Source organism: Nyctibius grandis, chromosome Z (assembly GCF_013368605.1).
Source record: "Nyctibius grandis isolate bNycGra1 chromosome Z, bNycGra1.pri, whole genome shotgun sequence".
Lineage (NCBI taxonomy): Eukaryota > Metazoa > Chordata > Aves > Nyctibiiformes > Nyctibiidae > Nyctibius > Nyctibius grandis.
Genome location: NC_090695.1, coordinates 56,240,890 through 56,268,662, shown reverse-complemented (window position 1 = coordinate 56,268,662; position 27,773 = coordinate 56,240,890). Strand labels below are relative to the sequence as shown.

Genomic DNA, 27,773 nt, shown 5'->3' with positions numbered 1-27,773 from the left:
TTCTTGAAGTCTGCTGTTGACCCAAGAAAATGTACATTAACAATGTGGGGAAAAAAAGTTAAAAAACCAGACAACTGGCATGATGATGATAAATCTTGGGGGTGGGGGACAGGGATCAAGTTTCCACACTTTTGAGGACAAACGTGAGTGAGGTGATGAAAAGGCAAGCAGCTTAACAGTGTGTACCCTCTATTGCTGTCACATGTGCTGGCATAAATGAAAGTAGCTGGCGAAGTCCTGAATACTTACTAAGTCAAGACTAGCATAGTGACATTAACGACAGTATTATTTTTCTTGTTTACATTTTTATATTGACAAATATCCTTATATCAATTTAGGCCAACAAGTGTTATTTTGCTGATATTAGCATATTTAGTTTTTGTAATTGCAGCTTTAAACTATTGCACTTTTTCCATGTGTAAACTGTATTTGTATTGAAAGTTTCCTGATCCAAGTACACTGGTAAACTTTTCTTTTAACTTGGGAACAAATTCTTAGTTTGTGGGTAAGCACAAGAATGAACTTGATTCTTCTGTGGTATTAGGGACTGTGATGTGAAATAATAAATTTAATGTGGTAGTCTTCAGTAGTAGACTTACAGCTAGCAACTGTAAAGTAATTTATTCATTGTTCTGTTCAGCTTTTGATAATTTTTTTTAATCTTTATGACTCCATGCATAATTGCACAGCCTCTGTAAGTCTTGGGGTTAAAAGCTATCAATGGTGTGAAATTCAACAAGAGCAAATGCCGGATTCTGCACCTAGGACAGAGTAACTCTGGGCACAAGTGTAAATTGGGAGAGGGGTGGCCGGAGAGCAGCCCTGCAGAAAGGGATCTGGGGGTGCTGGTCAACAGCAGGCTCAGTATGAGCCAGCACTGTGCCCTGGTAGCCAAGGGGGCAGACAGCATCCCGGGCTGAATCAAACACAGCATAGCCAGCCAGTCAAGAGAGGTGACTATCCTGCTGTGATCAGCGTTGGTGCAGCCTCACCTTGAGTGCTGTGTGCAGTTCTGGGCCTCACAATTTAAGAAGGATGTGAAGGCACTTGAATGCATCCAGAGGAGGGCAACAGAGCTGGTGGCAGGGCTGGAAGGCATGTCCTGTGAGGAGCAGCTGAGGACTCTGGGCTTGTCTGTTTGGAGAAAAGGAGGCTGAGGGGTGACCTCACTGCTCTCCGCAGCTTCCTGAGGAGGGGAAGTGGAGAGTGGGGTGCTGATCTCTTCTCCCTGGGATCCAGTGCTAAGACACGTGGGAATGGCTCAAAGCTGAGTCCGGGAAAGATCAGACTTGACTTAAAGAAACTTTTCTTTACTGAGAGGAGGTTAAACACTGGACCTGGCTTCCTAGAGAGGTGGTCAATGCCCCATGCATGTCAGTGTTCAAGAGGCATTTGGACAATGCCCTTCATAACGTGCTTTAACTTTTGTTCAGCTGTGGTCAGGCAGTTGGACTAGATGGTTGTTGTAGCTCCCTTCTAGCTGAAAATATTCTATTCAGAAATAAATATATTTAACTGCGTTATGCCAGACGCATGGTAATTAAATTTCAGAGGACTTACTTTTGGCTTGCAACTAGTTCTGTGAATACTTGTAAATATTTTGTAGGACTTTCTGAGGTGTGTTAAGTTCAGTGTATTAACCATGTTATACCCTTCCTCTGTAGTTCAATAAACTGAATATATTAAAACAAAACAACCTCTAGTCATAACACTGCTCTTCCTAGTCGTAATGTATTTTAATGCCAGCTGCTTTGTCATTTCTCTCTGTGCTTCTTTACTTAGATTGTTTTTTTTAAGTTTTTCAAGAAAGTTCAAGATGACTAATTCAGCGTAAGTTTGCTTTTATTGCTGCAATAAAAAATATGCTAAAATAGTTTATTATTATGATATATTTCTGTATAGGAAAAACATAGAATGGTTTTAGTTCATCCTCTGCTAGTTGTATGTTAGCATGATACTGTCTCTTGCAGAAGAAATTCCTGGTAAAAAGCTATAAATTTGTAGTCTGCTACATATGGATCTTTTTATGTAAATATCACTAAAATATTTCTTTGATTTGTTGAAAAGTAAATGAGGGTTGAAAAGATTAATTGGTTATATGATCTCATTTCTTTGAGTGAAAACTTCCATTAAAGAAACCTCTTATTGAAACAGGCAGAGATCACAACAAATTTTGATTAAAAACAGCACAAAAGGAAAATAAATCCAGTTTATTCATCACTTTTGTTTTCAGTCTTCATGAAACTGTTGTGTAATAGTAATTTACTGTAATTTTTTTTGTATTAAGCTGTTTCCATGCCTCTAAAGAAAGTATGTTTTAAGTTTAGATTTTAAGCCCTCATATTAGGTGTCTTGGGAAAATGTATTTTTCCCCTTTTAAGATTAGATTAGACCCTAGTGTTCCATCTGTACAGAAATTTATATCAGATGTGTTGATTCTTCTAGATGCTAAAGATCTGTTAAAAAAAAGATACTGAGCTAGCCCTTTTCCTCCTATTTCCTCATTTGCAAAATAAAAGAGGGAGGTTTTTGGAAACTTGTTTGTTTCCGAATACTTTATTAAAATTTCACCTTTACAAAGTGAGAGTGCAACCTGAAAGTAGCGCAACCAAAGTAAGACTGCACCAGTGTCTAGTGGTTATTCCTAGTTACAAGATTATTTATTTGAAATGCAATTAACATATTGATGTGCACTGGAGAAGAATGTACATATTGTCAAATTACATTAGCTCTGTGTTCCTACCTAAGATGAACATAATTTATTTTTGATTCTTAAAAGAAAGTATAATATATCCTTTCTGAATCAATATTCAGACTTCATTCAGTAATAAAGTGGTTTTCTTTTATTAGACTTAAAAATGATTTTTTAATACGAAAATTTTCTGCATATATCTAACAGTCTTGAAAAAAATATTATCTGATTCCAGAACAGCCTAATCCTGTATCTTATTATAAGCAGGCTGGCATTGTGCTAGAATGGCAGTGCCTCTGCAGAACAGAACTGGTAAATCAGAGTGGAATCACTAGGATCATATTTGTCTGGAGTACAATCCTCACAATTGTGTGGAAGCTTTCGCAAAATCTTAAAATATGGATGCATGCTATAGGACCAGTTCGTAACATCACTTGCATTCTTCAGTAGTTACTCTGTTGTATATGATACTTCTTAAACTCAGCTGCTGGAAGCAGTTGAATGCTTTTGGAAGCACTTGAATGGAAATGCTTATAGATGGCAAGAGCTTGTATGAAGAGTAGGAATATGCCACTTGTGTATTAAGTAGACACGCATCTGCTTCTTTTTTCTAGTTATAGTTACAGAAAGAACATATCCCTTCCAGATTCTGGGAAGGAAGATGCATGTACTTTCTCATGCAAGGTTGTAGGAAGATGTTAAAGAATTTCATGGGAGGCTCTGCACTGTGAGGTCTGAATATGTGGTTAAAGTTGTTTTTTCCTTCACTGTGTGTGTCACTGATCTCTTTCCTAAAGAGGGATACAGCTACAACATATTTCTTTTCTCAGTCATTGCTAACAACCCCCTCGTTCACAAATGACGCTGAACATGTGCTGCAGGGGTTACTTCTGCTTCATTTGCCTCCGTTTTATTTCTTTACCCTCAAGGTCTCTGTGATACCATTAGTGGCTCTTAGTTTTCTCCTGATGCTGGAGGTGTAAGGTGCTGCTAATAAGGATTTTTGTTCAATTGTTTTATGTAAAGTAGAGTGATGGTGTGCTTTATGATTTGAAAGAAGAGATAAGGCATTGAGGGAAGGATTAGGGGGTGTTGGGTGTGTGTATGTTGGGAACAGGACTTGTGCTGGGAAGATGATCTGTTAGTACGTGCTACAGTCTTTCTGATACGAGAGTTGACAAAACCTAGGGGAAGTTATCAAGGAAGATCAATTTGCAGATATGTACATCTTCCTTATCAACTACTTAATTCGTGCTTAAATTAAAACAAAATCCACATGTCTCCTTCTCTGGAGACATTCAAAACCCGCCTGGACGTGTTCCTGTGTGATATGGTCTAGGCAATCCTGCCCCGGCAGGGGGATTGGACTAGATGATCTTTCGAGGTCCCTTCCAATCCCTAACATTCTGTGATTCTGTGATTCTGTGATTCTGTGATTCTGTGATTCTGTGATTCTGTGATTCTGTGATTCTGTGATTCTGTGATTCTGTGATTCTGTGATTCTGTGATTCTGTGATTTTTTTAAATCTGTATTCTGTTGATCAAAGTAGAAAGCTTAGTGTTCCATATATTTATACGTTTAGGAAATAAAGCATCTAAACTTTGTAAAACGAAACTCTTGGAGACTTTAGTACTTCAAACTGTCCGTAGCATGTAAAGCTTAGTTTTTTAAGAAAATGCTTGACTTAACTTTTTGTAGGGAGTGGCAAGAAAGCAGGTCTCTAAGACTGTTGAAAGCAACTTGAATTTCATATTTGCTTTTTCTTAGGTTGGCTGAAGACTTTTGATGATTACTTCAGAGATCAGACACAGCATATCTTAAATAATATGGTTATAAAACTGCAAGAAGACAGCCGAAGGAAATTTATGTGGTCTGAGATTTCTTACTTTTCAAAATGGTGGGATGGAATAGATAGCCAAAAAAAGGATGCCCTTAAAAGGTTTGAACACTGAACTATTTCTTATCTTCCATGTGGCATGTTCTGAGACTTTATGTATTTGACCACACTGTACTTGAAATTTCACTTGTTGTGATGCAGAATTGCTAGAATAATCAGCTACTCGAGTTCTGATTTTTTGGGCTTGGTTCGCTTTTTTTTTCCAGCTACAAAATAAAAATCCACTTAGAGAAGTGAAGCCGCATTACTGAGTTGCTGAAAAAATTGATTAAAACTTTTTGTGTACAACCATGAAGATGTCATTCAAATTGTAATGGAGTTGTGATTATAAACTTTATTTGAAGTCACATTGAAGTATTGGCAATGGAATAAAAAATCTTTCATAGTAGCTATATATATGGTTATTTTTTCTTCAGCTGTAACACAATTATGAAATGAGATTTTTTTATTTTTAAATACGTGCATTTTTTACAAAGATGCAGCTGCTTAAATGGTAAAGTAGTACATGCTCGGCACCCTTGCTCTTCTTACTTCTTTTTAAAATCACCCCTTCAAGATACACAGGTTGCAGTATACATGAAGGCTATGAGAGCCTCACAACTGCAAAGGTTAGGTAATGCTGGAAATCTTGGGAATGACATAGAAAACTATCTATTTAAAAATTTGTGTACAATGCATGAGTATTAGCACAGTTGTTGTATTTTGAGATGAAAAAGATCCCTTGGAACACAATAAACAGTAAATGATAGTCACTACGGAACTGTGTCCTTTCTTCAGGGGAATCAGGTGTTGGTTAAATTACTGTGAGAATTACAGAAGCTGCACTGGAGATTATTTTATGTTTTCGTTACTCTTATGGGTATTATCTATAATGTGACTAAGTTCTGATGAGTTTACTGTCTTTCTTGAATTCATTAAACATTTATATGCTAGTGTACAATATAAGTGCTGAAATTACATTATTTAACTGTAGGGACTGCCTGATGCTGGAAGCATGATCATTATGTTCACTAGTATCTTAATAGAGACACTGAATCATCATGTGATCTGTTTCAAGAAGACATTTTAGTGAGTGAGATGGACAGAAGCCTTTATAGATACAATAAACTTCGAAGCTCTGTCAGCTCTCTAAAACAATAAAAAGAGTGGTAGATCAAAGATGGGAAGATATTAGTAGTTCTTGAAATGTGCAGTGTCTAGCCATCTTGCTTAATTGGCCTTCAGTACTGTGGCATATATACTTTTTTTTTGTAATCTGTGCAGAAAATAGCCTTCTTCTGATTTAAAACAAATCAAATACTATGGCACGTGCTGTAGAGCTGGTAGTTTTTGTTGCATAGAGGCATTAAAAATTTCACTGTTCATCTATTCGTTCTTTCCCTGTTTCATTAAAGAAATGTAGTCTAGTGATGGAATTGGCACAAGCAATTTACATTTTGGCATGGTGTCCCTGTTAAATACCTATTGGGTGTTCAGAAATTGGTATTTGAGAGTGTATTTTCATATGCAAGATTCTGAACACAATTTACATATTTTTCAGGTTGATAAAAGATGGACAATTTGAAATAGTAACAGGAGGATGGGTCATGCCTGATGAAGCCTCTCCTCATTATTTTGCTTTAATTGACCAACTGATAGAAGGACATCAATGGCTAGAAAAGAACCTCGGTATGTAGCTTGATCTAAAATTTAACTGTGTTAATACAGAAAGTCAATTAGAAAAATGCCTTTTTGTATTTTGAGGTGCTTAGAAGGCTCTTTTTAGTCTACTTTCCTGAAACGTGAAATCAGACCACTTACTGGAAGCTGTAGAATTAAGTCTAGTATTTGCAATTACTGTTTACTGATAGAAGTTCCTGGATGAGGTGTATTTAAATAATTTTATGTTATAACATTTTGTCTTGGTCAATGAAAGATGTGCATGGTATATTAGCATAATAAAATATAACACGAGATGCTGCTGCTTTGTAGATCACATGTTTCTGGTATCACAGTTTCTGATTACCATTTCTGTCTTCTGAAATTTGTGAAAATCATGACAAAGGCCTTAAAATGACTTAAATTTCTATTCCTTTCATGTGTTTGGATTTATTCTGCAGGCTATGTATTTGCTAGGTTCTCTTACGTAAGGCTTTCAAAAAAGTAAATATGAAATTTAGTAGTAGTTGCTGGCAGTAGTAGTTGTTGTAGCAGTAGTAGTGATAAAACATGAACCCATTGTAATGTTAGAATTATATTAAAAAATGTTAGAATTCATATTAAAAAAAAAAAAAACAAAAAAACCAAAAAAAACCCAAAAAACCCACTAAAAACCAACCAAACAAAAAAGGCCCACTCATTTACTTTTGAAACTTTGAGGAATTGCTGACTGTGGTAACATGGGCTGAACTATTTTGGTGCTTTAGGAGGTTTGGTTTTTTTTTGTTTAGTTCTGTAAGTAGAGATAATGTTCCATAACTAGAGATAACCCTTTTTATATAGAAAAGCGATTTTAATAATAAGTTAACATTACTTCATCCAATTAACTGAAATGATTTTGAAAAGCTGTTTCACTATGCTTTTCTTAGATTGCAATTTCCACAGACACAGCTTGATGTAAGAGATGGGGGGGACGGAAGGCCTGATAAAAGGGTAATGCATTCCCTACTGTTTTTTTGGTAAGACAGTAAAAATGTGCCTGAGGAACCACACTGAAGAATCAGTTAAACAAAGAGTTAGATATAGCTTCTTTATTTGCTAGTATGAGGTTCAGCGAAAAGACAGTATTAATCAACATGATTCTAGTGGTTGCCAACCAAAAGACAAGTTAGTTCCAAAGCCAACAAAGGTTAACGTTATTTAAATTACAGTGAAAATTCAACAAGCTACGTCAATCCATCTCCATCTGTTCATTTCCTTTCAGCTTTCCTTTCCACTTGTAACATCTGTAAACTACTTAAAGTGAAAAAGGACATGTATTTCGTTATGATTCATGTAAAGATGTTTGAGACACAATTGAAATAGTGTAACAACGTAAAGTACTAATCTCAGGGGTTTTATGTAGTTAAGACGGAATGTGTTGCCTCTAAGACTTTTTTTTTTGTTTGTTTATCTGTTTAATTCTAGCTTGTTAGTTCGAGGGTGTGTTCTGCAGGAGGCTTAACACTCAGCTGAGTTTTATAATTTGTCTTCTTGGAAATTTTATCTTTAGTGCACTGATTGGAATTATATTGGTATAGCTTTCTTTGAGTGATAAGTAAAACTTTCTCCCCTTTCTACTTCTTTTTATTTGTCAACAGGAGTAAAACCAAAGTCTGGTTGGGCAATTGATCCTTTTGGGCATTCACCAACAATGGCATACCTTCTAAAACGCACAGGATTTTCCAATATGCTTATACAGAGAGTTCATTACTCAGTTAAAAAACATTTTGCAACACAAAAGACACTAGAATTTTTTTGGAGACAGAACTGGGGTATGTATTTTTCCTTTATGTTGATTTATTTTGTTAATTTACACAGGTAGAATATGGAGACGACTTGAATAAATATTACGGAAATCTTTACAGAACAGGTTATTTAGAGAAGTTAGTCTAGACTTGAAAATTTTAGACTTGCAGTGCTGTTAAAAAAGAAAAAGTCTTTCATCTATATTAAGTTTCAGGGTTTTGTTTTTTTTTTTTTAATAACAGAATGGGAATGTGAGTACCTGTGTGTTAGGAAAGGGGTTAAATATAAAAACTGTGTTATTGCACTTGTTCCTCAGATCTTCCTGTTTCTTCACTTTCATTTGTGCTTTTACTTTCTCGTATTTCCCTTTTCTCACACTCCTGACAAGTATATATGAAAAAAGTAAATGGGGTAGAATCTTCTTTTTTCCTTTTCTCACTTCTTTGTTTTCTTTCTCCTACTCATACTATGTGGAAGTAAAGTGGAGGAGAAGGAACATTTCTCTTGGAGAGGGAAAAAAAAAAAAAAGCAAAAGGCCAAAAGTGAATATTTGAAGATGAAGACCTTTGTCTTGTTTATTTTCTTACTAAGGAAAAAACTTTCAAGTGACCGGTTTTCCTCAGCTGGTGTGACAAATTAGTGTCATTAGTTACAGTAGCTTTCTATGGACTTGAAATTTGTAGGCAATCTTTAGTCAGAAAAATAGATTAAAAGCATTTCACCATTTTAATTTGCAATGAAATTCTCATCTAAAATCTTATTCTTAGAATAAATGTCATTGCTTTTTTAGCATTATTTGTACAATATAGAGTATGAAAGTTTTCTTAGGTAATGTAATGATTATACCTTAGCAAACTGATGTGTCTGTACATGAATGTAGTTTTCTGTATGAATATTTTGTTTTGCTTTGAACTCTACCAGCATTCCAGTAAGTTGTATGGTGAATGTATGTAGTTGAGGATTTGGTCTTTCTGTTTTTTAAAGTAACCTAATATGTCACTGCTTTGTCAATACAGGGTTAAACGAATGTATTTAATACTTAGTATTGAAAGGTGCTAGTGACTTTGAAGCTTTTTAGTTCCTCTGTGTTTTAGTCGGAAATTGCAGGAAGGAGGGTATTCAGAGAAAGCAATCTGCTGCACAAGTAAACATGACTTGAGGAAATCATGCCACTGTAGAAAAGAATTTGTCGCATACTGACACTTCAAAGATTTTTCTTTGAATGTTGGTGTATGCCACTCAGTGTACAGAATATGTAATTGACAGGCCTTTTTCCTAAATAAGTTACGTATGTAAATCATGGGTATGATAAGGTCTAGTGTCTGGGCTTCAAAAGAAGGCTTTTCAAAACAGATCACGTATCAAAGATCACTGCACACTCAGCTGCCATAATATGTAGATGTTTTACCTGAGATAAAGAGGACTCCTGTAGTTGAAAAGTAAATGCATATATCTATGGAATATTACCTTTTTAGTAATAAGTAATTAGTAGTGAAATATTTAGAGAAAAGGTCTGGATTGGAACTGTGAAGATTTATGTTGTTAAGATTTTGAAGAGTATTTTCAGATGTATTGTTGACATACTTTAGGAGCCAGGTTCTGTGGCACATCTACAGCATTCATTGCTCTTTTTCAGCATAAAATTACTTTAAGTCATTAGTGCTGGAAATAGGTAATCAGCATTTAGGGGTTTTACCAGATGAGTAAACTTAAGGTTCTCAAATTCTATGAGAAATCAGGGTTCTCTTTAAAGTTAAATTTTGAAAGACCTTCTTTTGAGACTTGACTAAATGTGTGTGTATCTCTGCTCCTGGTGGGTTAAACTTTAGGGAATGGACTGACTAGATGGAAAAGTTAGGATTGCAAAGATGGTCTCAGAAGCGCATAGAATTCTATTTAAGTCTATGTACAAGTGCACAGAATCTATCTACAAGTGTGTAGAATTGTCGTATTAATGTATTGAAGTTATGTGTTCAAGAAATTAAGATATTACTAAAGCAAACCAATTCAAATATTGTGCTGATGAGGTAATGACAGCAGGGTGGTTGGTTTTTGGTTTGTTTTTTTTTTTTTCGGTTTTAGTTTTTTGACGTTGTGGAGGTTTTTTTGTATGGTTTTGATTCACTCAAAGTATAGAATATGTGTTTTGTTCACATCTACAATTTTGGAAATAATGAGATTTATCTGGATAGAAAAAAGGCTAATGTTTTGTTCCTGTCTTTCTCAATCAGCTGGTGCTTGATTGGAACCTTCCAGTCTTGGTTGTATCTCTGTTTTTAACCTCTCTACATGTAAGGTACAAAGGTAGATTCCAAGTATGGATATTCAAAGCAAGGAGTTGTCTTGATCTGATGTTTTTAATACAATTCTTGGAATAAGAACATGGAACTAATTTAGTTTTGTCAAATCTGAGAGAGTTTATTTTAAAGATGTGCTCTGTGTATTTAATTCCAGATTTGGGATCCAGTACAGATATCCTTTGTCATATGATGCCTTTCTATAGCTATGATGTTCCTCATACTTGTGGTCCAGATCCAAAAATCTGCTGCCAGTTTGATTTCAAACGTCTTCCTGGAGGAAGAGTAAGCTGTCCATGGAGAGTTCCACCAGAAGCCATTCATGCTGGAAATGTTCAACACAGGTACAGTTTTTACATATTCTGCAAAGTAATAACTTTTTTTAAAAAAAAAAGGTATACTGATCAAAGATGATATCTGGCATAACTTGGTGAATTCATGTAGTTATTAAAATAAACTTGTTGTAGGAAAATAATACCTATTGCTTAACCTAGTGTTTGCTCATAAGTTCAGAACATAATTGACAGGGAAATTTGGAGATAGGTTGTAATTAAGGAAGATTGCATTAAATTTTTTGCTTTTACATTCATGATACATGAGTCTAACTATTACTATCTCTGATGCTAGGCAGAACATAGTGATCTGTTTGGTTATAGTCATGTTACTAGTTTACAGTAGTTTTTGCGGATTTTATGAATAGAGGGTGATCTGTCTCCTGCTAGTGGAAGACTTCAGGGACAGCATGGTGTAGTATGCTGTAACTGCAAATGGTGAGATATTTTCCATGGTATATCCTTGCAAAACTTGGCAATCTGTGTCCTAGGTTTCCTGAAGTGGACCCTTTAAGTGAATCTGAGTCTTGTGTCTTAAATGTCTGGGGGGTGGGGGAGGGGGAAATCGTCTTAACCTTGATTTTATTTTTCAAATAGAATCACAGAATCACAGAATGGTTAAGGGTTGGAAGGAACCTCTGGAGATCATCTAGTCAAACGCCCTGCCAAAGCAGGTTCACCTAGAGCTGTTGCACAGGGTTGCGTCCAGGCGGGTTTTGAATATCTCCAGAGAAGGAGACTCCACAACCTCCCTGGGCAGCCTGTTCCAGTGCTCTGTCACCCTCAAAGTAAAGAAGTTCCTCCTCATATTTAGATGGAACTTCCCATGTTTCAGTTTGTGCCCACTGCTCCTTGTCCTGTCACTGGGCAGCACTGAGAAAGAGTGTGGCCCCCTCCTCTTCACACTCACCCCTAAGGTATTTGTAAATGTTAATAAGATCCCCTCTCAGTCTTTTCTTCTCCAAGCTGAACAGACCCAGCTCTCTCAGCCTCTCCTCGTAAGAGAGATGCTCCAGTCCTCTGATCATCTTTGTAGCCCTTCGCTGGACTCTCTCCAGTAATTTATAGAATCATAGAATGTTAGGGGTTGGAAGGGACCTCTGGAGATCATGGAGTCCAACCCCTCTGCCAGAGCAGGACCAATCTAGGGCAGGTTACACAGGAACGCACCTAGACGGGTCTTGAAAGTCTCCAGAGAAGGAGACTCCACAATCTGTCTGGGGACCCTGTTCCAGTGCTCTGTAACCCTTATGGTAAAGAAGTTCTTCCTCATGTTGAGGTTGAACTTCCTGTGCTCTAGCTTGCATCCATTGCCCCTTGTCCTATTGCAGGGCACAAGGGGCAAGAGGTTGCCCCTTTCCTCTTGACACCGAGCCCTCATATATTTATACACATTAATCAGATCCCCTCTCAGTCTTCTTTTCTCCAGACTAAAAAGCCCCAGGTCTCTCAACCTTTCCTCATAAGGCAGGTGTTCCAGTCCCTTAATCATCCTCGTAGCCCTCCTCCATTGGACTCTCTCCAGTAGATCTCTGTCCCTCTTGAATTGAGAAGCCCAGAACTGAACGCAATACTCCAGATGAGGTCTCACCAGGGTAGAGTAGAGGGGGAGGAGGACCTTCCTCGATCTGCTGGACACACTCTTCTTAATGCACCCCAGGATACCATTGGCCTTCTTGGCCACAAAGGCACATTACTGTCCCATGGATAACTTGTTGTCCATGAGGACTCCAAGGTCCTTCTCCACGGAGCTGCTCTCTAGCAGATCGCCTCCTAACCTGTACTGGTGCATTTTATTATTCCTTCCCAGGTGCAGGACTCTGCACTTATTCTTGTTGAACCTCATCAGGTTCCTCTTTGCCCAGCTCTCCAGTCTGTCCAAATCATGCTCAATGGCTGCACGGCCTTCAGGTGTATCAGCCAAACCTCCCAGCTTTGTATCATCAGCAAACTTGCTGAGAAGACACTCTGTCCCTTCATCAAGGTCGTTGATGAAGATGTTGAACAGGACTGGACCCAGCACTGATCCCTGGGGGACTCCACTAGTTACAGGTCTCCAGCTGGACTTGACACCATTGATTACCACTCTTTGGGCTCTATTGTGTAGCCAGTTCTTAATCCATCTCACTGTCTGTTCTTCTACCTCACACTTCCTGAGTTTGCTCACGAGGATGTCATGGGAAACTGTGTCAAGCGCCTTGCTAAGGTCAAGGTAGACTACATCCACTGGTCTCCCTGCATCTACCCATTCAGTCAGACTACATCCACTGGTCTCCCTGCATCTACCCATTCAGTCACGACATCATAGAATGCTATCAGGTTAGTCAAGCATGATTTCCCCTTGGTAAATCCATGCTGACTATTCCTGATAACCTTCTTCTCTTCCATGTGCTTAGAGATGACCTCCAGAATGAGCTGCTCCATCATTTTTCCAGGGGTGGAGGTGAGGCTGACTGGTCTGTAGTTTTCTAGATCTTCCTTCTTGCCTTTTTTGAAGACTGGAGTGACATTGGCTTTCCTCCAGTCCTCAGGCACCTCTCCTGTTTGCCACGATCTTGCGAAAATGATGGAGAGCAGTAGAGCAACAACATCAGCCAGTTCTCTCAACACTCATGGGTGCTTCTCATCGGGGCCCATGGACTTGTGTGTATTTAATTTCCATAACTGATCGCTAACCCAGTCTTCACTGACTAGTGGAGAGTCTTTCCTCCTCCAGGCTTCCTCTCCTACATCCAGGGTCTGAAGATCACAAGGGCTGGTCTTAGGATTAAAGACCGAAGCAAAGAAGGTATTCATAAACTCTGCCTTCTCTGCATCCGCGGTTATCAGGGCTGCCGCCTCATTCATCACAGGGCCCACACTTTCCCTGTTCTTCCTTTTGCTACTGATATATTTGAAGAAGCCCTTTTTGTTCTCTTTTACTTCCTTTGCCAGTCTTAGTTCTAAGAGGGCTTTGGCCTTTCTTGTTGCCTTCCTACACGTCCTGACAACTTCCCTATAGTTCTCCCAAGTGACAAGACCCTTCTTCCACGAACTGTAAATTTCTTTCTTCCACGAGATTTCCTTCAGAAGCTCAATTCCTTATCTTTCTTGAACTGGGGAGCCCAGAACTGGACACAGTACTCCAGATGTGGCCTCACGAGGGCCACGTAGAGGGCAGGATAACCTCCCTTGACCTGTTGGCCACACTCTTCCTAATGCACCGCAGGATACCATTGGACTTCCTGGCCACAAGGGCACACTGCTGGCTCATGGTGAACTTCTTGTCCACCAGAACAGCCAGGTCCTTCTCTGCAGAGCTGCTCTCCAGTAGATCAGTCCCCAACCTGTGCTGGTGCATGGTGGTATTCCTCCCAAGATTCAGGACTCTACACTTGCCTTTGTTGAGCTTCATGAGGTTCCTCTCCGCCTGGGTCTCCAGCCTGACCAGGTCTCGCTGAATGGCAGCACAGCCTTCTGGTGTATCGGCCACCACTCCCAGTTTTGTCATCAGCAAATTTGCTGAGTGTACACTCTGTTCCTTCATCCAGGTCATTGATGAATAAGTTGAACAAGACCGGACCCAGTACTGACCCCTGGGGAACACCACTAGCCACAGGCCTCCAACTAGACTGAGCACCGCTAATCACAACCCTCTGGGCTCTGTCGTTCAGCCAATTCTCGATCCACCTCACTGTCCACTCATCTAACCCACACTTCCTGAGCTTTCCTATGAGGATATTATGGGAGACAGTGTCAAAAGCCTTGCTGAAGTCAAGGTAGATAACATCCACTGCTCTCTCCTCGTCAACCCAGACAGTCATGTCATCATAGAAGGCCATCAGATTGGTCAAGCATGATTTCCCCTTGGTGAATCCATGTTGACTACTTCTGATGACCTTCTCCACATGCTTAGAGATGGCATCCAGAATGAGCTGCTCCATCACCTTTCCAGGGATGGAGGTGAGGCTGACCAGCCTGTAGTTGCCTGGGTTCTCCTTCTTACCCTTTTTAAAGACTGGAGTGACATTGGCCTTCCTCCAGTCCTCAGGCACCTCTCCTGTTCTCCATGACCTTTCAAAGATGATAGAGAGTGGCTGGGCAATAACATCTGCCAGTTCACTCAACACTCGTGGGTGCATCCCGTCGGGACCCATAGATTTGTGGGTGTCCAGTTTGTCTAAATGATCTCTAACTTGATCCTTCTCAACCAAGGGAAAGTCTTCCTTTCTCCAGACTTTCTCTTGTTACGTCCAGGGTCTGGGATTCTTGAGGGCTGGCCTTAGTAGTAGACTGTGGCAAAGAAGGCATTCAGTAACTCTGCCTTCTCTGCATCCTCAGTCACCAGGGCACCCTCCTCTTTCAGCAGTGGGCCTATGTTTTCCCTAGTCTTCCTTTTGCTGCTGATGTACTTGAAGAAGCCCTTGTTGTCTTTGATGTCCCTTGACAGATTTAATTCCAGGCAGGCCTTGGCCTTCCTTGTCGCCTCCCTGCATACTCTGACAACCTTCCTGTATTCCTCCCAAGTGGCCTGTCCCTTTTTCCACATTCCGTAGACTTCCTTCTTCCATTTCAGTTTTGTCAGATGCTCTTTGCTCATCCACACAGGTCTCCTGCCCGCTTTGCTTGATTTCTGCATAGGAATGCACTGATCTTGAGCTTGGAGGAAGTGATGTTTGAATATTGACCAGCTCTCATGGACCCCCCTGCCCTCTAGAGCCCTAACCCATGGTATACCCCCAAGGAGGTCCTTGAAGAGGCCAAAGTCAGCTCTCCTGAAGTCCAGGGTTGTGATCCTACTTATTGCCCTGCTTCCTCCACTCAGGATCCTGAACTCCACCATCTCGTGGTTGCTACAACCCCGGCTACCCCCAACTTTCACATCTTCAACCAGACCTTCGTTATTTGTTAACACAAGGTCTAGCAGAGCACCTCTCTGCATTGGCTCCTCCACCACCTGTGTCAAAAAGTTATCGTCAACACTCTGTAGGAACCTCCTGGACTGTGGGTGCCTAGCTATGTTGTCTTTCCAGCAGATACCGGGGTGATTGAAGTCCCCCATGAGAACTAGGGCCTGCGATCGCAAGGCTACTTCCAGCTGTCTGTAGAAGGCTTCATCTACTTCCTCTTCCTGATCAGGTGGCCTGTAGTAAACCCCCACAACAGTGTCACCCCTGTTAGCCTGCCCCTTAATTCTTACCGATAGGCTTTCTACTCGTTCTTCATCCATCCCTAGGTTTAGCTCGATACATTCCAGTTGCTCTCTCACATAAAGGGCAACTCCACCTCCTTGCCTTGCTGACCTGTCTTTCCTAAAAAGTACGTAGCCATCCGTGACAGCATTCCAGTCATGGGAGCTATCCCACCATGTCTCTGTAATTGCAATGAGATCATGGCCCTGCGACCTCACACAGATCTCCAGTTCTTCCTGTTTATTCCCCATGCTGCATGCCTTGGTATACAAGCATTTCAGAGAGGTAGCCAAGCATGCAGGTTTCCCAGGAGAGGCACAAGAGGATCCGTGATATCTATACATACCCTTGAGGTGGTTGGCCTTCTTGTTCCTGTCTTGGGAAGCAGCTAAGGAACCTGGAACACCAAGTTGTTTTGCCATGGGTAAGAATCAAGTTTAGTTTTACAACACTACTTTTGAGTTTTGGGAGGAGGGGAAAAAAAAAAAAAGAAAAAAAAAAAGAAAGGGAAGATAGAACTACTAAAGGTTTTTACAGAAAAACATTGTATTCTACGGTCCTGTTACTATCTTCAGGCCTTCAAACCGTCCAAAGTTCAAAAGTCAGAAATTTGGATAGGTGTTTACAATTGTTGTAAATTGCTGAGTATAACAAATGTATTAAGGATAGCAGGGTGACTTTTTGGTTCTAGTCTTGATGCTGAGATTTGAAGTGATGATGTGATGGTGATTGGTTGTCTACCTGTCAAGTCTGCATGTCCTTTTTCTGTGTATGAATTTTGCCAAGCATCTTGAAAACTTCACTTTGTCAGTAAAACTCAATTACAAAATTTTGTTGAAGATAAAACAAAAACCAGAATACATCACAATTGTCATTTTAAGGTAGAAATTGGAATGGTGATAGAAGAAAATAATTTTCTTTAAAAGTAGAAAAATGAAAGCTGAAGGTGACAGGAGAACAATAGATCCAAGAGAGGAATCATTATGACACACCCAGTGCTTATCAAATGTGAAGGAAAGCTCATGTGTCTTTAAGTCGAAGTTGTAAAAAGAAAAATCTTGAGTTTGTATCCCAATTATCTGAGACAAATATTGGTAGAAGATAACAGCTTGTATAACAAATACCTGGAATGTATAGGCTATAAACATAATGTAGAGAGCCTGCTTGGAATGCTTTTTAAGGTTTTTGTTTTTTTTTAATTAGATCTTAATTTATCCCTGCACTTCCAAGATGCAACCTTTGCATAACAATCTAAATTAGACCTTGTAAAAGAAATGGTTCTTTCACCATGTCATATGAAATCAAAGAATAAAAGAAATGGGGCAGGTATGTAGTGAACATATGATCAAGTTGAAGAGATATTCATCTCAAAATGAACTCTGAAACATAAAACAGTTTCTGTGTCTAACAGGGAGCTGAAACAGCAGTATGGTAGATAATACCTAAGGGAAAAGTAAAACTAACACATGGTCTTCAAGTTGGGAGTCTGGATTATTTACATTTGGAACACTGGCAGGAACACAGGAACTGTGCTTTTGACACTGTATTTTCGAATAAATCCACTAGAACGTAGGAAGTAGTGTTTTGCTGGAGAATGCTAAAAACACTATTTGTATTTTACGAAAAAGTAAAAGTTGGAATATTGTAGGCAACCAAAGCCTCTGATCTGCCTTCTAACAACGTAAGTTTTACAGTTGTTACAATGAAGAGATGTATGAGATCCGGCAGTAATTGGAAAATCTATCTTTACATCTTAAGCTTTCCAAGGTTAAAGGTTTGTAACACAGTAATTAATGTCTCTCATGTCTGATTGCTTTGTTTTTTAAGACTGGAAAAATACAGGAGATCTACATTACATGGATCTGAAAAAAGTATTTGATACACACTCGATTAATTTAGAGGCAAAGTTTAGATCATTGACCTTTCTTCAGTGCTGCAACAAAATTAATAAAACACAGATCTTGAATACTCAGCTGGGACTGTTGCTTTTGATTTCAATACTATTATGGCCATATGTGTATCCTGAAGAGATACTGAATTGAAAACTGAAGACTAGTAGCTGTTGGATTTATCATTGCCTTGCCACATTAGTTGTGATTTGGTAGGAAGGAATGAAACAGCAGCCTGATTTAAAGCCTGTACTTGTTTAATTGCACTTCATAACAGCCTAGGTTATAGAGATTGCTGTTGCACTTGCCCTGTTTTGCAGCTGCGTCCTTATCAATATTTTTGAATGCTGAAGTTCTAGCTTCTCACACTGGCAAAAATCAGCTGTTGTTTTTTTTTCCTTGAATGGGAATGAGTTGTTTTGTTAGAGGAAGCATAGCTTCTTTTGGTGTGTCTCTCTCTTCCATGCATGGAAATAGGAAAGATTCTGTACTGCAAGTTACATGCTTCAGAGAAGGAGTAGAAAATGGACTTTCCTCTTCACCCCTTATTGTTCAAGAGCCCAGTTTTACTCTCTAGCTTTTTTTTTCTTTATGGTTAGTCATATTGCATGCAATGTCAACATACATGCAACTGCCGTTCAGAATTACATTGCTGCTGATGTGGCATTGGTGGTTAATGTTTGTGATTGCCAACCTCAAGAATCTGAGATCACCCTCTTAGGAAGTACTTATCCTGTCTGCATAGCCATCTCCTCCAGAAAATCATCTGAACAGAAAATTGCCAATCCACCAAATGTTTTTTTTTTCTAGTTGAGATAATTGAGCAAAGAGTGAGTCCCTAATGCTTCATGTGCTGTATGGGCTGCAGTAGTAGGGACTGTGAAGCCATGAAGTATATTTCCAACTGTAGACTGCATGTAGAAAATTTGAGTTAGACTGGCTTCTTAGAAGGTAGAATTACAAAGTCTTGTGTTGCGCCAATTGTTCTGTTAGTTGTGTGGAGAGGAAGTCTTTATGTTTAAATCGGCAACCTGTTGAAAGTCATGGAAAATACTGATTCAAGCATAAATACTTGGTAATCTGATCTATAAATCAAACTACAGACAGAGAGTGGGCAAAGCCACTAGTTGGGTCTATTCTAGTCTCAGCAGAACTATGTAGATCCTAAAGATGTTGTTGTGCCCCCATTCTCCCTGCAGAATACAGACTTACCTTGTGTTTGCTCAATACTTTTATAATCTGATAAACAAATAAACCCTGACTTGCTGATCAAAGAAATATGGGTTTCAAATATATTGTACTAGATTAAATTCTCACATAAATGTTTATATAACAAATCTTCAAGAGTATGAATTGAAAGTAGATTTCGGTAGAACATTTATTAAAAAGACGTGTAGAAACAAAAAGCTCACTGGAATCTGGATTTTGCTATTTTTCTCTTTAAAACTTTGTCATTTGTATTACTGTTTTCTTAAATATGTTACTATGGTTTGTACTCCCTACTAAAATTATTTCCATAACTTTAATTAGGGAGGATTGGCACAGAAGATTTTGATAGTGATTATGGTTGGGAGGAGGAGGGGGTGAAATGGACCTTTTTAGTAACCCAGGCATCAGGCTTGTAACTTTTAATACATTGCTGCTTAATGACAGATATTTTACCTGTCAAAGAGTTAGTAGGTACCAAAGGATAATTTTACTGCCTTTTTTCTATATGTGCATGTGTGGGTTATTTGTTTGGCGTTTTTTTAAAGGCCAAAAGCAGAAAAGCAGTGGGCTTAATTTTTCAAGATGTGCTTAAAGCTTAAGAGGGCTGGCTCTAAGACAGGTAAGAAGCTGGCTGAAGGTGGAACAGTGACTGTTAGTAGTGAACTTCCTCTGGAATGTATTGGGTTTTTTGTTGTGTGGTTTTTTTTTTGGTTTTTTTTTTGAGGGCTGGAGTTCCTCAAAGATTAATTTATGGGCTGTGTTTCTGTCAAGGGCATGAAGATATGAAGCAAAGTATCCAAGGGAATTACCAGAGGGGATGAGAAGAGCTTGCTTATTATTGTAAATAAGGGCTGGAGAGGATTTGGGTTGTTACCTAAATATAAAGCAGGTAAACATAACTTAAACTGAAGGTTAGCTTTAGCACAGGAACAAATTGATGCAGACTCACCTACTGTTTGAGATGGCGCTTGATAAGCTTATTGGAGGATTTAATTAGCACAGTGTTTGCAACAGTAGTAGGTTGAATGTGGTGTTTAGTGGGAGGAATTGCATCCAGCTTTTTGTTGAAAAATTAGGTAGCAGAGTATTGTATGTCTTGTTTAGGGTCACTCTAATGCATAACTTGATATCTTAAGAATTGTTTTGTCAAATGTTGACCTTTATTCTTCTGTTCTCTAAATTGCCTTTTTTTTTTTCCTCCTCAAGGGCTTGGATGATTTTAGATCAATACAGAAAGAAGTCAAAGCTTTTCCGTACTAAAGTTCTGTTGGCTCCACTAGGAGATGATTTCCGCTATGCTGAGAGCTCAGAATGGGATCATCAGTACCAGAATTATCAGAAGCTGTTTGATTATATGAATTCTCAACCTGAGTGGCACGTTAAGGTAAATACAACACTTTTTTCTGTTTTGTGGAGAAAACAATATTTGTCAGTATTTCGAGATTCTTTGTGGAAAAAAGTTGTGTTTTGGGTGGTTTTTTTTTTTGAAACTGTGGAGCTTTGTATATTATTTGACAGCAGATTGGTTTGTCTCGGCAGATTACATTTTTTACCTTTACCACCTCCTCTCCCTCCGAAACAAAAACTTTGCTATTAATTATACCTGCTTGAAAACTATAAATAGTATCCAAAGTAGATTATTTTAGAGAATAGCTATTAGATTTGATTGTTTTCTTAGTACTCACATTTTCACAGGTATCAGGCACTGATATTTAAGGCTCATAGGCTTTGTTATTTAAAACTATTGTATTTTCTTATTAGAAGTTCAAGCAAATTTTGTTGCTTTGCTTAGGTCATCTTGGTTTTATGTCCCAAAACAAACAAACAAAAAATCCTAAGAGGTGCCATTGCTGGCACATGTTGGATACAATAAAATCTAAGAGATTGACCTGGCTCCAAAAGGACTGAATATGCTAACACAATTATCAGATGAGATATCACTTCAAATCATTAATTATGTTTGAGTGTTAATATAAACCTACATACATTCTGATGTGTAAGCTGAGTACTTTAGAGACTTCTTGTATGATAGGTGTTCTCTGTACTCAGACAACTTTTTCATCATCTCTCAGTGTAGGAATAAGAAATAGGGGACCACAACCTTGTTTTTTCTTGAGTATCACATGAGAGAATACCATTGCTGCTTTCACATTTAGGCTTTTTAAACCAGGTCTTGTCTCTTTTGTATGTTGTTTGTGTGTGCATCTTTTTCCTCACCTTTTCTGAGACCTTCCGCATTCCTCAAACTGCAGATTTGAGTAGTGCCTGTAATGTGTTAGTTCTTCCTTCTGACTTCTGGACTTGTGTTGTGCATAAGAAAGATGATCTCTTGGAATCACAGCTTGGCTGAGAGCTGGATTTTGCATCTTTTTTCTCTGGGATGCAGGTGACATGATGGATCTGAATGCCTGCTATGTCTCAGTAAAGGGAGATGGACCTGGAGAGTACTCTTCTAAATCTTTTAAATCTAAAGCCTATCTTTTAAAACTAAAGCTTGCTGCTATCACCAGCTTTACTCCACTCAAAAATGGATATAGTGTGCAGGTAGTTACTCTTTGGATACTAATGGCAACATACTTTCTGTAGTCTCCATTCCTACTAACCTGGCCTGGATGATTTCTTCTCTGGGGCAAAAACTGAAGGCTCTAGCACTGAGGTCATTCCTCAAGGAACACTCCTGTCCTGCTCAGCCCATTGTCAAAGCCTCTAGGAGTCTACTTCCTTAGCCCTGGCTTGCCCACCTGGATTTTGCCTTGGGCATCACACCAGCCTTTGGGGCCCTCATAGAAGTGTCCAACCCTTTTTCTGGGTCTTAATACCCAGACAAAAAGATATGCAATCCTCCGATTCAGCAGCTTCATACCTAGGGTACTTTGCTCAGCTGGTGCACTGTTGGCACTGGAGCATTGTGTTCTTTTCACTTTATTTAGTTGCATTTTTTCTTTATGGTTTTGGGTTTGGTTTTTTTTTTTTTCTGCTTGTTTGTTAGTGTGTGTTGTTTTTCTTTTTAAACTGATGTCATTATCCTTGGAAATGTGAGCGTAGGTGGAGAACTTTCACACTCTGATGCTTTTTCCCCAGTGAACTGTAACTCCACAAGCAAGTAAGAGGTCACACTCAGCTTCGTAAGAACCTAGATTATATACAGGAAGAGTTCACATTTCTTCCTTAAGTGCTGAGATGCCTAGGATATTACTACTTACACAAGGGACTGCCTACTCTGCCTTTCTGATCTGCCTTTCCAGACAAGTCTGAGATGTTTATCTAGTGGATATGTCTGTTAGCATTGAGATTTTCATGCCAGCAACTATACTATGATCCTAAAAGTATGTGGTAGATTACTGTAAAAGGTATCTATTTTGCTCTCAGGGAGTTAAATCTCCCATTTGGAGATCTCCTTTGCATCTGTTAGGCATAAAATAATCTGAGACTTTATATGCCAATAGAAGACTCTGCCAGGTTATTTCACAGTTTCTGAAATAGCCTGACAGTAGAATGAGTTTTGTTTGACTTTGCTGGTTCCTTTAGTGAGGTTTTCTTCCTCTGATGTAACCCAGCATACAGAAGGGACATCCCCTAACCTCATTTCTCTTGGTCCATTGTTTTGGTTTTTTTTTTTTTTGCCTCCTTACTTCTGTTTTGTACGTGTCTATGATAGGAAGGAAAAAGGTTAAGTGTCCTAGGAGTACCTGATAAGGCAAGGACCACTAACATTGGGATTTCTGTGGCAATATGTCTCTTTCTCTGCTTTACTGCCATTCAAAGTGGCAAGTTATCATACTGTATCCAACTAACAGATACTTGGATCTTCTGAATGATTTTGAGGAGTGAATACAGTTTGTTGGGTTTTTTTGTTTGTTTGTTTTTTTTTTTTCAAATGTTGAAATAGCATATCTTTGTTGTCACAGTAATAGTCCTTGTATTCCAAGTCACTTTCAAAAGATTTTTACTAAAAGCTTGTTTTCTGGTGTTGTGAATTGTAGGATGCTACTTTGTATGCTGCTTGTTAAAAATAATAAAAAAAGTGACTTAATTTAAATTTGAAGAATTACTATAGTTTATTATGAGGACACTTGTGGTACTGTGATCTTCTGGACTGTTCCCACTTCCATTAATTGTTTTTCCGCTCTCATCCAAACTCCAGTTTGCCGTTTTTTGCCTTCTTTAACAGCATCTCTCAATACTGGCAACATTGACATCAGTCCCTCTCCCTATTTTATTTTTTCCCTTTTCTTGTACCCCTCAGGCTTGAGGGTACCATCTTTTGACCTATCCTGTAAAGGGCTGTTATTGCCTTATTTGACTGAGCATGACCAGAAGATAATGAATTTTTTGTACTCCCCCGGGTTACATCTCTAAACCCAATTTCTTTGTATATAGCTTTAAAAAAACAGCTTCTGAAAGCAAATGCTAATTTTTTGATCAACAGTCAGCTTGGGTTGAGCATATGTTGGAGATCTGGAGCGCAACAGAGTTCACAGAATCACAGAATGTTAGGGATTGGAAGGGACCTCGAAAGATCATCTAGTCCAATCCCCCTGCCGGGGCAGGATTGCCTAGACCATATCACACAGGAACGCGTCCAGGCGGGTTTTGAATGTCTCCAGAGAAGGAGACTCCACAACCTCTCTGGGCAGCCTGTTCCAGTGTTCGGTCACCCTCACGGTAAAGAAGTTTTTCCTCATATTTAAGTGGAACCTCCTGTGTTCCAGCTTGCACCCATTGCCTCTTGTCCTGTCAAGGGATGTCACTGAGAAGAGCCTGGCTCCATCCTCATGACACTTGCCCTTTACATATTTATAAACATTAATGAGGTCACCCCTCAGTCTCCTTTTCTCTAAGCTAAAGAGACCCAGCTCCCTCAGCCTCTCCTCATAAGGGAGATGTTCCACTCCCTTAATCATCTTCGTGGCTCTGCGCTGGACTCTCTCTAGCAGTTCCCTGTCCTTCTTGAACTGAGGGGCCCAGAACTGGACACAATATTCCAGATGCGGCCTCAGCAGGGCAGAGTAGAGGGGGAGGAGAACCTCTCTCGACCTGCTAACCACACCCCTTCTAATACACCCCAGGATGCCATTGGCCTTCTTGGTCACAAGGGCACACTACTGGCTCATGGTCATCCTGTTGTCCACTAGGATCCCCAGCTCCCTTTCCCCTACGCTGGTCTCGAACAGGTCTGCCCCCAACATGTACTGGTACATGGGGTTGTTCTTGCCCAGATGCAGGACTCTACACTTGCCCTTGTTATATTTCATTAAATTTCTCCCCACCCAACTCTCCAGCCTGTCCAGGTCTCTCTGAATGGCTGCGCAGCCTTCCGGCGCATCAGCCACTTCTCCCAGTTTTGTGTCATCAGCGAACTTGCTGACAGTGCACTCTAATCCCTCATCCAAGTCATTAATGAATATATTGAATAGTACTGGTCCCAGTACTGACCCTTGAGGGACTCCGCTAGACACAGGCCTGCAACTGGACTCTGTCCCGTTGACCACTGCTCTCTGGCTTCTTTCCTTCAGCCAGTTCACAATCCACCTCACTACCCGATCATCCAGACCACACTTCCTCAGTTTAGCTGCGAGGATGCTGTGGGAGACCGTGTCAAACGCTTTACTGAAATCGAGATAGACCACATCCACAGCTTTACCATCATCTGTCCACCGCGTTACGTCCTCATAAAAGGCTATCAAGTTGGTTAAGCATGACTTCCCCTTGGTGAAGCCATGCTGAGTGCCCCTAATGATCCCCCTATCCTTGATGTGCCTAGAGACAGCACCAAGGACAAGTTGTTCCATCACCTTTCTGGGGATGGAGGTGAGGCTGACTGGTCTATAGTTACCTGGGTCCTCCTTCTTGCCCTTTTTGAAGACTGGAGTGACATTCGCTTTCCTCCAGTCCTCAGGCACCTCTCCCGTTGCCCACGACTTAGCAAAGATGATGGAGAGTGGCCTAGCAATGACTTCTGCCAGCTCCCTCAGCACCTGGAGGTGCATCCCATCAGGGCCCATGGATTTATGGACGTCCAGGTTGCTTAATTGGTCCCTGACCCAGCCCTCATCTACCAAGACAGATTCCTCCTCTATCCTGACTTCTGGGGCCTCAGCGGTCCGGGGCTCCTCAGGACAGCCTCCAACAGTATAGACAGAGGCAAAGAAGGCATTCAGTAACTCCGCCTTCTTTTTATCCTCTGTCTCCAGGGCCCCCACCTCATTCATCAGTGGGCCTACATTACCTCTAGTGTTGGCTTTACCTGCAATGTATTTGAAGAAGCCCTTTGTGTTGTCCTTGACCTCTCTTGCAAGGTTTAATTCCAAGGAGGCCTTAGCTTTCCTAGTTGCCTCCCTACATCCTCTGACAACAGACTTATATTCCTCCCAAGTGGCCAGCCCCTCCTTCCATGATCTGTACACCCTCTTCTTCCACTTGAGTTTGCCCAGCAGTTCCCTGTTTAACCATGCAGGTCTCCTGGTACCCTTCCTTGACTTCCTACCTGTTGGAATGCTCTGATCTTGAGCTCGGAAGAAGCAGTCCTTGAATGCTAACCAACTATGTTGGGCCCCCTTACCTTCTAGTACCCTGTCCCATGGGATTTCCCCTAGCAATTGCTTGAAAAGGCCAAAGTTGGCCCTCCTGAAGTTCAGGGTTGTGATTCTGCTAGCTATTCTGTTCCTGCCACATGAGATCCTGAACTCTGCCATCTGATGGTCACTACAACCAAGGCTGCCCTTAACCTTCACCTCTTCAGCCAGACCCTCCTTGTTAGTGAGGATAAGATCCAGCAGCGCTCCTCTCCTAGTTGGCTCATCCACCATTTGCATCAGAAAGTTATCATCAATGCACTGGAGGAACCTCCTGGACTGAGGATGGCTGGCTGAGTAGGCCTCCCAGCAAATATCAGGGTAGTTGAAATCCCCCACAACAACCAGGCCCTGTAATTGCGAGACTGCTCTCAGCTGCCTGTAGAAGGCCTCATCACCCTCCTCATCCTGATCCGGTGGCCTGTAATAGACACCCACAACAGTATCACCCCTGCCAGCCTGCCCCTTAATTCGCACCCACAAACTCTCAACTCGCTCCTGATCCGCCCCTGGACAGAACTCAATACATTCTAGCTGCTCACTCACATAAAGAGCAACTCCACCACCTCTCCTTAGCGGCCTGTCTTTCCTGAACAGGACATAGCCATCCATGACCACATTCCAGTCATGCGAGGCATCCCACCAAGTCTCTGTAATTGCCACTAGATCATAGCCCCCCGACCGAACACAGATTTCCAACTCCTCCTGTTTATTCCCCATGCTGCGTGCATTGGTGTACAGGCATTTCAGGGAGCGAGCTGAGCACACCGATTTCACCCCAGGGGGATGGGAGGCCTCCTGGTCTACCTCAACACTAGAGCGTTGCCCCAGTGGTGCAAGCCCAGCTACTACCCCACCCCTCTTCGAATCTAGTTTAAAGCTCTCCGAATGAGCCCTGCTAATTCCTGTCCCAGAACCCTTTTGCCCTTACGACATGAACCTTTCCCATGTATTACCATCACGCCTGGTGTCTTATAAAACCAGCCATTATCAAAGAACCCAAAGCCCTGCCTGTAGCACCAGTCTCGTAGCCAGGCATTAATAGAGAGAATCCTACTGTTCCATCCCACGTCATCACCTGAAAATGGAAGGAGGGAGGAGAAAACAACTTGTGCCCCAGACTCTTTCACCAACCGTTAATTATGAAAATGCAGGATTAAGACAACTATACTCTTGTTGCGTTACATTAAGTTTCTTACTTAGTCCAGACATCTACTTGCATAATATTGAGATATTACTTAGCTCATGTATTAGAGACTTACTCATAAGACATGAACGAATGCTTTGCTTATTTGTTGAGATTTGGCTTGTATTTTAGATACTGATTTATACTTTAAAAAAAAAGTATTTAATATTTCTTGAATCATAGAATGGTTTGGGTTGGAAGGGACCTTTAAAAGTCATCTAGTCCAATGCCCCTGCAGTGAGCAGTGACATCTTCAACTAGATCAGGTTGCTTAGAGCTCCATCCACCCTGACCTTGAATGTTTCCAGGAATGGGGCATCTACCACCTCACTGGGCAACCTGTTCCAGTGTTTCACCACCCTCATTGTAACAATTTCTTCCTTATACCTAGTCTGAATTTACCCTCTTTTAGTTTAAAACTGTTACCCCTTGTCCTGTAGCTATAGCCCCTACTAAAATGCCTGTCTCCATCTTTCTTATAAGCCCCCTTTAAGTACTGAAGGGCTGCAACAAGGTCTCCCCGGAGTCTTGTCTTCTCCAGGCTGAACACCACCAACTCTCTCAGCCTTTCTTCATAGCAGAGGTGTTTCACCTTTGGACCCGCTCCAACAGGTCCATGTTTTTCTTGTACTGAGTTGAAATGAAGTGAAATGCTTTTGGAAGAGCTATTCAGCTTGTCTGAAGTGTTCAGGGAAACTTTCTGAAGTTCTTTAGGATAGTATTTCTGCTGTAATTCTGCTGGAGGACTGGCATGTTTCTGAAACCAAGCATACTCATTGTCGTCATATGTCTAAATAAAGAAAATGGAACTATGTTATAGTAATTTTAATTTTCATTCAGGCCCAGTTTGGAACTTTATCAGATTACTTTGAAGCTCTGCGCAAAGAAAGCAGCTTGGGTGAAAAGAGCAGCAATTCATTTTTCCCTGTTTTAAGTGGAGACTTCTTCACCTATGCAGACAGAGATCATCATTACTGGAGTGGATACTTTACATCGCGACCCTTCTATAAACGACTGGATAGAGTACTGGAATCCTACTTACGGTAAATACTGCCATCCAGTAAATTCATAGCATATGTGTTGGCACATGGGAGAGAT

At 40.3% G+C, this 27,773-nt stretch overlaps 1 protein-coding gene across 2 annotated transcripts in view; it reads left to right on the top strand.

Moving 5' to 3' along the window:
- The window catches only part of MAN2A1 (mannosidase alpha class 2A member 1), a 146,875-nt gene that overhangs the window by 35,329 nt on the left and 83,773 nt on the right, over window positions 1-27,773 (top strand). For both annotated transcript variants that reach the window (XM_068422413.1, XM_068422414.1), the window contains exons 4-9: window positions 4,461-4,632; window positions 6,131-6,258; window positions 7,869-8,042; window positions 10,471-10,657; window positions 20,121-20,298; window positions 27,516-27,718. In XM_068422413.1, coding sequence (XP_068278514.1) covers window positions 4,461-4,632; window positions 6,131-6,258; window positions 7,869-8,042; window positions 10,471-10,657; window positions 20,121-20,298; window positions 27,516-27,718 — 1,042 coding nt within the window. The remainder of the gene's footprint in view (window positions 1-4,460; window positions 4,633-6,130; window positions 6,259-7,868; window positions 8,043-10,470; window positions 10,658-20,120; window positions 20,299-27,515; window positions 27,719-27,773) is intronic.